Below are 12,301 nucleotides of genomic sequence, written 5' to 3'. Positions count from 1 at the left end.
TGTGGATGCAGTCATGTGCTTTCTGAGGTGATGTCTGGACATGTCTCGCCATCCTAAACATTCTACTTTGTGTGTGTGTGTGTGTGTGTGTGTGTAGGGGGGCTGATTTGTTCCATTGGCCACCCTTAATTTCAAAATGCTGGTAATACAACATGTTTGTCATTTTCTTAGTATTCTGAGAGCTAATTTTAGGTATGGTGAGACAGGTAGGGCTTCCTGTGTGACTCTCCCTGCTCACGCACACATAACCCTTGTCATAGGGGACTCTGATGAGGGTAGTGTTTGTGTGTATCTGTGCGCATGCAAATGCATGCGTTTGTCTATGTATGTGTAAGTGTGTGTGTGTGTGTGTGTGTGTGTGTGTGTACATATTCTTGGAAGAGCTTCTGGAAAGTGCTTTCAAGTCCCTTTGGTAGAGCTGCCATTGCCCCTCATGTTAAACTGCTACTGTGGCAGACCCATAAAGAAAGTCCGTGCTGCTTGGCAGCCCCGTGCGCAGCAGCTTCGGAGTCTGATCCTCTGAGTCCACAGCAGGCCAGCGCCAGGCTGGCACATTCCTGCCCACACTGGGGCTTTGTCGTCCCGTCCCCCCTCCCCCCTCTCCCTGGGAACAGACCAGTAGTCACCAGGGGTTCCATAAAACACGCTGGATGTGTGTACTGTATATCACTGGATGTGAATGACCAGCACTGACTGCTTGTCCACACACTTCAGCCTGCTCCTCTGAGGATTGCACATTCTTCTGGAGCTTCAAGCTGCTTTGCACACACCCAAACTTGAGAAGAATTACTGTAGCATATGCTGGATATTTCAGGTAGTCAGTGTAGCTGCAATCTTATTTACCAAGTGTACATTTGGTTTTGAAGTTTTGCTGGAACTCCAAATATTACCCATTGCTGTTGGATTCCTACAGGGAGCACACCAACTGTTCAGCACCAGAATATTTCATTTCTTTGTTAGATATTTACATTCTTCTCAACCCAGAGTTAAGTTTAATAACAATAAATGGCCTTGTGTCCATTGTGTTGGACACAACAACAAATGTTTGTTTTGCTCTTTTAGCCAGTGACCCCCCATCTGGTCATGCAGAATGCTTAGGGAGGTAAACACATACACTATCGGTCAAAATGTTTAGAAATTTCCATTCCACTCCATTATAGACAGAATACCAACAGATCATTTGCATTGTTTTTTTTTTACTCAGGGCAGCAGTTTTCAGTTTACATTATGTGCTTAAGGGTTCTCCAATGTTTTCTCAGTTAGCCTTTTAAAATATTATTCATTTTTGCTACCCTGATTAAAAAGATGATCTCATCTGGTATTATGTCTATAATGGAGTGTAATGGAAATTTCTAAGTGTCTCCAAACTTTTGACTGGTAGTGTATAAATTAACCTACCTGCCGCTGTAGATTTCATTTCAGGTTCTCAACGCATGTTTCAAATCCTATTTGGCATACAGCACTCTTGCTATATATAATGCCTGTGGGCTTATGCCTGGTGGTCGTAGGAGGCTGGTCAGAATCATTCTTTCAAATCCACATCTTTAGACTGTGCAAGTCTGCATACACAACACTGCATTCTTAATTGTTTTCCAGGAATGTATTTAGTGAATCAAGTTGTGTCGGGGAACTCAAATCGGTTATTCCACCTTCACACAAAAAGGCATCCCCTACTAGTTTTGTCACAATAATGCATGCTCTGTGTACAAATGTCTGATCGCAGCTAAAATGTCGACACGGTCAGACTGTTAATTACTCAGGAGATGTTTAAATAGTGGGTGAGCATCCCCTGCTTGCCAGTTATTTTGTGTGTGCAAGCACTTGGATAGGAGGAGGGGGAGGATTCATAGCCTGGTGAAAATCTAGGGAGGGTTAGCAACTTGCTCGTCCATCTTTTCCATCCATCAGCACTGGGAGGGCAGTGTGACCAGTGGGTCCTCTGGAGTGCCTCTCGTCTGCCCACAAATACATAACGTCACGGAGGGTCCCCCTGGGAACCGTCCACACTCTAATTACAGCTCGCCCTGGCACCCCTCCAGCTTCGGCGTTTTTTCATGTAGGAGTCGACATTCAGAGTCCATCAATTCCCCTTTTGTGTGCGTCACCTATGCTGAAATACAACCAAGAGCACTGAACCGTAAGCCATAAACAATGACTCGATGCGCTTGAGCTGGCATGCATATCCATGAGACTAAACATGTGAACCATTCACGCTGGGGTACAGCACTGTGGATTTTGTGCACCGGTGTGTGTGTGTGTGTGTGTGTGTGTGTGTATGCCATCCAAGAACTCTACTGGAATAATGCAAAGAAGTCTCTGTGTACTGGCGAGGCAGGAATGTGTATCAGGCGGATAAACAAGAGGGAATTAGATGAAGTTCTGAAATATTAAAATTCCCTTCCAGGACAGAAGTGAGACACACATTAAAACAGCCCATTGTTAAAACACGTCATTTATGTGCAACAGCAGTCATTGAAACAATGTACTTCAATTCTCCTTAACTGCCAAAGATGTACTGAAGGACAAGATTTCTTCTTTGTTTACTGACAGGTGTCAAATCCTTCCCTACAATTAAAATATTGTTAATATCAAGAGCCAAAACACTGACATTCGCCAGAGGATTGAGCTTCAAATGGAGTCTAAATTACTTCCGGCATATTTTTAGTTCAGACATGACAATTTAGTGTTTTCCTCTAATAACAGTGTATCATTTGAATAATAATAATAATAATAACAATAATTTGTCATGTCATTGTGTTTCATTGCAGTTATCATCACAAAGCTTTGAATCAAAAAATGTTTGCTAGTCAGTCAGTCAGTCAGAGGTGACATGATCCTCAAGAGTAGATCAGCGCAGATTCATCTCCGGACCCTCAGGAGTCCTGTGTCAGTGGACAGTGTCTCGTCTGTGTGATCGCTCAGTTTGAGTCAGTGCTTCGGTCCTGTCTGGTCCTGTGTGCCCTTTGGAATGAATGAGTCTGTGCAGCAAGCACCGCTGCTGTCCACCAGCTCAGGCCAGCAGGCCTAGCCGGGCGATCTTCGCCGACAGAAAGGAGTGCAGTATGAAGACTATGGGCTTGGGGCAGGAGTGCAGGTCCAGTTGCTTTGGAAAAGAAATGGGAAACACAAACGACAGAGGAAGGTTAAATCCAAAGAGGAAACTTGAACTTGACCTATTTTTAACAAACATAAATAACATAAACCGCCTGTTGGAGCGATTTCTTTTTTTTCCAAGCAAAGCTCTCTCTCGAGTGTAGGGGATGAAATATGATGGCAAAAGAGGACACTGAGCCTCAGTCCTCCCCCACTATCCTCAGAGAACAGCTATAAACGAAGCAACCAGTGGAGTACCTGTTTTAGTCTTTGTTTGAGAAATGTACATACTGAAATGATACTGTTATTATACATAATAATGTTGTGTTAACGTTATTAATGTTATTATTGTTGTAAGCAGTATTAGTATTCCTTATTGGAACATGTCTTGAATGACTGGTTGCATTTCAGGAGAGTGACAAATTGGTACAGAACCGTGTGATTCCAGCATTACAGCACGTGTAGCCACTCACCACTTCGCCCTCCTCCCCACCGAAGTCCAACAGGAGCTTTCTGATGCCATCATCGGAGGACATTCGGAGTCGTTCGAAGGGGTAGCTGAGGAGTGGCTTTGGGACAGAGCCGTCCTCTGCCTCGGCCACCACAGAGAAGCCCCTCTCATAGTGGATAATCAGCCTGCAGTCCAGCCCCTGATACAGGCAGCCTGCGTGAGGAGAGGACCAACGCACATTAGGAGCGGAAACAAACAGAGCAAACGCAGAGGCACGGATTTGGTATAATGAGACACTGAGTGCTCTTGAAATGATGCACTCCACTAAAAAAGAAACCCTCAAGACTTGGTTTTGTTTTTGTTTTTAAACCATCAAATAAAAAAAGCACATGGAATATGATTTGACTCACAATACTGGTTTTGGGTCAGATAACTCATTTAAAATGTATTATAAAAGTGAGAGTCAAAAAGTCAGTAGACATTACAACAGACCTGTCCAGACCTGTCTGAATACCTGTATTCTAAACATTGCAGGTATAAATGTCAATGAAATGTCTCCAAGAAGTGTGACTGACTTATGTGCTGCCTCACCCATAGCAACTCATTATAGCTGCCTGCCACCATCAGGTAGGTAGGACACTCCCTTACATCAGCCAGTTCAAAAGTCACAGTGTCTTCAACTGTCTGAAAGACTGCTTCAGATGTATTAACTCGTGAGATGTTATCAGATGACAACCTAGGGTTAAGTACTACAATTGTGTGTGCAATGTAATGACCTCTAAAACTCCTACAAGTGATTTTTTTGAAAACAAATCCCCTCAAATAACATCCATTCAAAAGACGTTTATCATCGGCCAGTCACCGATTGGCTACAGCCCTACTACCTGGACAGAGGCCCTGTTTAATTCGGCGAGTCCAGCATCCCAATTCCCATGCTATCAATTACCGAGCTCCGTGTCGCCCGTCAAACATGATCTCCGTGCTGAGAGCAGGTTGTAGCCGTGCCATTGTGTGTGTGCCAAAGAGCCACTTCTGCCGTGGCTACCGTTTGGCTCCAGAAACGCTCCGCCAATTGCTCTCTGACCTACTGATAGGCCGTTCTGGACGGCGATGACCACGGTGGTGGACTGTGGCGCTCATACTCCGCTCTCTCACAACAGCGGAGCATTACTGAAAGCTCTGGGTTACCGCTGAGCTGCGCTGCACTGCTCAAGTCTGCTTTTTGTAGATCTCCCTTGGTATCTACAGTTACATGCACGCATAAAGACATGTACTCTTGAAAAGGAAATTCTTTTGTGAAGAAAACTTCAAACGAACACCAGTTAACTTGATGTGGTTTAATGTTGCTTCAAAAACTACAGCACCAAAGACAGGGCTTTCAAGGCTAGAATTCAAACATCAGAACAGTTCTTGCTCAGAAATCCATAATGTATGATCAAATAAAAAAGCTAGACATTCTTCTTCATGATTCCATATACAGTAAAGTAACCAACTAATCAGTAGCTTGCATGCTGCCTGAGGGTCTTGTAATCCTATGGCAGGCTTATTCAACCTTTTCAGCGACCAGATGGGCCAGGTAGGAAAATCACTGGGGCTTTGTGGGCAACACACAGCCTTTGTGGCTAAAATGACTCCTATTGTGGCTAGTCGATAAACATGTGTCAGGGCTTCCAACTGGAGGCCGAGCGCGTACTGAAAAACATTCAACACTCTGTCAGTATGTCACTGATATGTATATAAGTGATTGAAGATCATTAGGATCAATACATTGCAGCAGGTTACGCAATGTGGTGGTGCATTCGTTAATTAATGTAGTCGTTTGGTTGATAAGTTGATAAATAAAACACTATGGCGAGTTTTAAGGAAGATGCAGATTGACCTCTAACACCGTAGCATAGCTGGCAGCATGTTCTAAATCCACCTTGTTTCTGTGTTAAGGCACAGATCTTTTAGGCTTCTGTGCCAGCCGTGGCCTACTGGTTAGGGCTTCGGGCTTGCCGATCCCCGACCCAGTAGATGTGGGTGGGGGAAGTAGTTGAGCACTGCTCTCCCATGCCCACATCCACGGCTGAAGTGCCCTTGAGCAAGGCACCTAACCCCTCACTGCTCCCTGAGCGCCGCTGTAGCAGGCAGCTCACTGCTCCAGATTAGCTCACTGCTCCAGATTAGTGTGTGCTTCACCTCACTGTGTGTTCACTCTGTGCTGTGTGTGTTTCACTAATTCACGGATTGGGATAAATACAGAGACCAAATTTCCCTCACGGGATGAAAAGAGTATATATACTTATATACTGTACTTACTTAAAAGTCAAAAACACACTGGGGGAAGCAATTCAAGGAAAGTGAGGGAGTGAGATGTGTATCAGTTGCGCGAGTCGGCAGCCCTGCATGAGTTTATTTGTATCCATGCGGAGCTCCACAATACCTTAGTTTTTATCATATCATACACATGGCAGCCAGATTTGAAGGCAGCTTGCGGGCAGCAGAGAGACTGAAACAGGGTTTCATCTGGCCAGCGGGCCACTAGTCGAACAGGCCTGTGCCCCATGTTGTCTCTTCATCTGCAGCCTCAAAGCGTTCATGTTCATGAGCACCATACTCAGCACCTCAGTGCGCTGAACACAGGGTGTTCCAGTCACTTTCTCACACACACACACACACACACACACACACACACACACACACAGACACACTGAGACCACACACACAAAGAGCCTCCATTCAGACACAGAAGCCTGCAAAGGCAGGGGCCTAATCACGTTGGGTCCTCTCCTTACAGTCGAGCCGACGCCAGGATATTTACACCAGTAGACATTTATGGCATGCCTGTGCGTTAGCACCCCTCTCATTTCCACATTACATGTACATGCCTGGCCAGCGAGCCTAGCATTGCTGCAGAGCATGTATGTGCACCAAGGAGACACAGTAGAGAGGTCCTTTTGTTAGAGAGATACTGGGAGGGGGTCCGTATGTCTATCTTCTGACTGAGTCCAGGGCAAATGCTGAGCCACTTAATGATACATGGTGTCTACGTGGTATGCATGTTAAAACAACACAATGCAGCTATTTTACCTTAAAATAACACCTTCTCATTCTGATGCTACACTAACTAATAATATAGAGAGGCCTCTGACCTCTGACCCTGCCAGTGTGTGCCCGGAACGCTTGATATTGCACTGTGCAATGTTGTTGATCGGGTAGGATCATGACCCGTTTTTTGACTTATAACTGGGAACAGTCTTAGCGCTAATTGGCGTTAAATATTTGAGCCAAGGGGCATTGATGTCGAATCTTCCATCGTGTTGCTTGAAACGACCTAAAGAATGCCAAAGAAATGCTTTCACAACTGGTGCATGTAGTTTGATCAAAGTTCTCCTGACAGAAAATCTAATAACATTTGAATACATTTGTGTTGTACCCATTGCACACAATCCACTATTCATTAGAAATGCCAACTGATTTAGGAAATGTAGTGACCAAGGTAGTCAGTCCTGTTTCGAAAAGTCCTTTTTTGGAAGCGCAAGACAAGAGCGCTCAAGTTCTAACTGATAGCAGTAGCTCACACAGGAAATCAAAACACAGGTAATGGAATTATAAAGCCAGTGCCAAATGTACCCTTTTCCACAGGGCCCCAAATATGGTGCTGGCCCCAGCTTTTACCTTGGGCTTTTGTAGAAAGGAACACATTGTACTCCCATTAATAAAACAGCTATCTCAAAGTGCTGGAGGATGGCTTCACATCACAAACACATCAATCCAGAATCTAATCCTACGCAGTGATGGTAATTCAACAAAGCCATGATTTGTGGAGTGATAAAAATGCATTGAACTCTCAGTCAATGCTACACACAGCAGCCCATAATTATCACCATGTGGTCCCTTGCCTTTTTAAATCTCTTGACGCGTACTGAGCGCCTTGCTGAAACCTCAAGACACTTTTACACAGACTCATGACTCATACTGATGGATAACATGCCAGCTCAACTACTAAGCTTACCGTGGAAGCTGGTCATTCTGATTCACACATGGCGTCTTCCCTCAATGACCTCTGCCTCACCCTCACTCCACATCTTCAAAATACTGCACATCGACAATCATGTCTGCTTCCTCTTTCTGCTCTTAAATCTAAACTGTGATTCAGGCTGAGGGCGCCCCACAGGAAGTGATAAGCCAGAGTAATGCGAGTGATTCTGATCACTTCAAAAACACTTTGCAATTACAGGGCGTTTACTTATCAGTGCAGTGTGCCTGACAGGCTGCTTTGGTGAAGGGGGGGGGGGGGGGGGTTCTCCCATGATGCATTTGCACACGCGCCTCTGTGCATAATGCCAAGAGACCACACAGGGTAGCTTGAAAACAGCTATGAATCATGGTTCTCTGTGCTCCATGTGGACAAGTGAGAAGAAATGTTGGTGCTACAGCCTGATGTCCACTGCAGCTGCTGCCATTGGCCTTCTGGACAGATGGACATCTGCCAGAAAGAGCAGACTGGTGGACCAATGTACCATCATCTGGCCCAGCTAGGAGCCAGTAAACAACTGGAAATATTTATCTGACTTAGTCCACACACACACACACACAAAGATGGAAATGGACAGTTATTGTCAGCATAACCATTCAAAATTTGATTTACTGAGGTTGTCTGAAGGTTTCGTTTTCTCTGTGTTTGTGCATGTGTGTGTGTGTGTGTTTGTTTGTGTGGATCATGCATTTTTGTAAGATGCACCAAAGTGCACAAAACTGTGTGTGGGTTCTTGGGTTTTGGTGTGGGCGGAACTAGCTGGTGTGAGAAAGCTTGTCTTTTTACCAATGTCAACCACTTAGAGAAGAAAAATCCTACCACTAGAAAACTGCAAACCATTTTTCTCTCATGCAAACACATTTGAATTTGTTTGCAACTGTATTCATCTCAGTAAAACCAGATCCAAATCTTCAAATTAAAGGACATGAATTGTCCTCAGTCACAAATGGAAACTTTTGAGAGAGTTTTCCTTTCAGAGAAAACAAAGGCAGTTTTGATGGAGGGTAATTGTTTGCCTTTAAAGACATTTTTTCCGAGCCGGTAAAATGTCCAAAATGTCTGCAAGAAACTGAACATGCATCACAAATATTTGCTAAAATCCAGCCCTGTGGACACATGTGTGGCTCTCTGGACAAGCAATAAAATGTCTCTACAGAGAAAAAAAGTCTAGTTTAATAGGAGATGTCCAGTTGTCTCTCTAGAATAACACACGTGCAGTACACAGTTCACTAGAGAGTATTTCAATGCATCTATGCACATGGATTTGTGTGTGTTAGGGCCAGAGTTTGACCATGAACAAACATTAATGTACGTAATGTATACATGTAAAGTTCTATTGTATGTGTGCACTGTATAACTCCTAGCCTACAACACTTATTAGCGAAATCTAAGAGATACGTAGTAGGGTAGGCTATTAGGAAAAAACTGATAGCCTATATCCCCTCCGTTTTTAAAATAATTCTGTTGAACACTGATATGCTACAAACATTGCTGTCGCAAATCCCTTAAACAGGTGGTCAATCAGAGATTTCAAACGAACAAGGGAACATGTCGCAATGAAACAGCGCTGTTTTCCCTTGATGAAAGTGAAACCACGAGTTTTCCCACATCTCAACTTTGGCCAAAGTTTTCAGAAATAATTGTTTTCAGTGATAAAACCTCATTAAATAATATGCATTTTCCATATGGGGTCTTAAAAGCCATGTATCCTTCTAGCCACAGCGTTTTTGTTTCAAACATAAGTCTATTCTAAGCGTGCTCAGATGATGTGGCGCTGTTGCTCACCTGTCCATCATCGTAAAGCCCGATTTGATTGGTCCGCCCGATCTAGGGCGAGCATACTTCCTCCACAATGGAGCAATGCCAGACCGAACTTCCCGACCTCAAATGTTGTGGGAGGGACTAATGTGTATACTCACTGGTAGAGACCTCTTTGATCATCTCGGCAGCGCTGTGGCAGCCGTTGACTATGTGCCGTGTCCACACAGACAGGTCCTTGCAGGTTTCGGAGCGGAAGAGGTGGGTCTCGATGCCCAGTCGGGTGCCCGTGCGCGTGGCAAACGACAGCTCCAGGCCCTGCTCAGGGGAGCCCTTGTCTGGACCTGAGTGCACCAGCCTGGAGGAAGACAGCTCCCATCAGGGCTCAACGTGGACCACAATAGAATACTAGCCAGTAGCCACTGATAGCCCAAAACCACAGTCACTAAGGCAGCTTACATAATAATAATAATAATAATTATTATTATAATAATAATAATAATAATAAGCTTTATTTGTATAGCACCTTTCATACACAGAATGCAGCTCAAAGTGCTTTACAGTTGGAGCATGTAACACAATAAAAGAGAAGAGTCAGTCATTATCAGTCATTCCTTTTCATTGCTGTGGCCGTTTATGATCCAATCAGCAACATTCATCAGTTTATCTCTGTACACAGGAGTTATATCCTGGATCTCCCATCTACATCCTATGCATGGCATGGTATGAGCAAACTGTGGGACTGATACAATTTATGTATTTATGTCCCTGTTTGTATTAGATAGGCGTGTGTGTGTGTGTGTGTGTGTGTGTGTGTGTGTGTGTTTAATAACATACCGTGTGGCCAGTAGTGGATAAGTATGAACAGGGCTGAGCCAGGCGTCCTTCATGCGTGGCATACCGTCATACAGCAGCAGGTCCTTCTCTGTTAGCACCACCAGCACAGGCTTCCAATGCTGCTTCTCATTTTCCGTCTGGAAAAAACAAACACCACACATGTCTGTGATTGTTTGTGTAAATATCTACATGCATAAGGGTGTGAGTAAATGTAGATGTGCAAGGGTGTGTTTGTTTGTTTGTTTGTTTGTGTGTTAATATGCATGTTAGATACAGAAACAGTTTGTATATAAGTGAGTGTGTATGTGTGTATATAGGCGTGTGTGTGTTAGTGTCTGTGAGTGAGTGGGTAAAAGAGAAAGCAAGTGTGTTTGAGAGGTAGAAAAAGAAAGAAAGAAAGAAAGAAAGAAAAAAGGTGTGTGTGCGTTGTGTGTGGTGTGTGTATGCGTGTGTGTATGTGTATACACACACACACACACACACACACACACACACACACACACACACACACACACACACACACACACACACACACACACACACACACATCATCAGCACCATCAGAGCAGGCTCCACTGCTCCCCACTGCTCTGTCACAATGAACTGGCTTCAAAGGGCTTCTTTGAAATAATGCCACATATGAAACTTGACAAACACAGTGATACTGAACGCATCAGTTCACACACACCGCCATCTTGCTTCCCACTACACTGTATACAACACACATGGTCAATGGTAATTCCTACAGGCAATGCATGATTCAGTGGAACAGAATGTGCTATGCACGCATTTCTTATTCCCTTTATAGGCCATAATATGCAGGGGATTACGTAAGAATTGCCATCAGATAAATCATTAGATTTTGGGGGCTGAGGAGAAGCCCTCGCGAGCAATCTTCAGGGTCCTTTTTTATGAAGTCGTATTTTTAGAAAATGCACTGGAAGCAAACTCAACAAATTTCTGCTTGGGACTGAAGGTACATCTCAAACCACGTGATAAACACAACACAAGGCACCAAGCCCCAGGAGGGAAATCTATCTAACCACGACCTTTTCTGTAATTCAAGTGCGTTCTTACGACAATGGATTTTCCCCCCGGCACATTCCACCGTTACACTACACACGTTTTAAAGCGATGTTTCCGGGATTCGTTTACGGAACACATTACGCACATTAGCCCAAATGACTAATTCATATGATGACAGTTAAGTTGTGGAGCCCCACAACCAAACCCCCCCCTCACCGCAGAATCCCTCAATGCCAAGGAAAGCCACTTCCCCAATGCAACTTTGTCTTTTTTTAGGCAAGTTAAAACAGGATTTAAGTATTCTTTTCTCCTGCATTAATGACAACATTTCAGCTTGTGGTAACAAGAACTGGGGTCCTTTCTCCTCCATGCTCTCTAAGAGCTGATCGAATTGCCATCGGGAAACTGGAGAGGGTCTGTTTGCCATCAAAAGCCGCTCAAAAAAAGCCAGCCCGCAGCCAGGGCCAAGAGCTGGAGGCAGGCAGAATAGCCCGAAAGCCGGGTTACAAACGGGGCCTTGTTGAAAGGGTCTTGGCCCCGGCGCATAATGGGAAGGTTGGCTGTGGATCCAGGGCCACTCCGCATTCTCCTGGCCCTTCCCTGCCCTCAGAGCTGGGGGTGGAAAGCTGGGCTGGTCGGTAACCAGAGATGGAAGAGAGGGGAAGACGGGGGGGGGGGGGGGGACTTCATTAGAGTCAGTGTGCACTCAGAACTGCCCACAGCCACACATGTACCAGCCTTCCATGTCAGGGAGAGTCCTAATGAGAGCCATGAAAGGCAGCCTTAAGCAGGATAAAATTTAAAAAAAAAACCACACTGCTCACAGGCCAAGAGAGGCTGAGAGTCATCGTGGTCATCAATTGCTGCTGGATATTTAAAAAATGAGACATTTTTGAGAGCAAAAAAATAAATTACAAATACACCAAGACATGAACTGGCTTTTACAAGTGTGAGCTGGTCTCCATCAACCCACTGATAGGAGACATGGCCAGCACAAACAAACACACAAACACAAAACACAAAACACACACACACACACACACACACACACACACACACAATCACGTGTAAGAGCCATTCACACACTAGCAGTTCAACTTTGCTAACTGACGGTA

At 44.5% G+C, this 12,301-nt stretch overlaps 1 protein-coding gene across 1 annotated transcript in view; it reads right to left on the bottom strand.

Moving 5' to 3' along the window:
• Positions 1–2,434: 2,434 nt before the first annotated feature.
• The window catches only part of sntb1 (syntrophin, basic 1), an 18,722-nt gene continuing 8,855 nt past the window's right edge, over positions 2,435–12,301 (bottom strand). Inside the window, exons 4-7 of the mRNA XM_042086526.1 lie at positions 10,161–10,297; positions 9,485–9,681; positions 3,567–3,757; positions 2,435–3,103 (exon numbers count right to left, since the gene is read on the bottom strand). Coding sequence (XP_041942460.1) covers positions 3,011–3,103; positions 3,567–3,757; positions 9,485–9,681; positions 10,161–10,297 — 618 coding nt within the window. The 3' untranslated portion in view covers positions 2,435–3,010. The remainder of the gene's footprint in view (positions 3,104–3,566; positions 3,758–9,484; positions 9,682–10,160; positions 10,298–12,301) is intronic.

This window comes from Alosa sapidissima, chromosome 3 (assembly GCF_018492685.1).
Source record: "Alosa sapidissima isolate fAloSap1 chromosome 3, fAloSap1.pri, whole genome shotgun sequence".
NCBI classification, from domain to species: Eukaryota; Metazoa; Chordata; class Actinopteri; order Clupeiformes; family Clupeidae; genus Alosa; species Alosa sapidissima.
The sequence above is the reverse complement of the archived record's forward strand: the minus strand, read 5'-3'. Positions and strand labels throughout refer to the sequence as shown.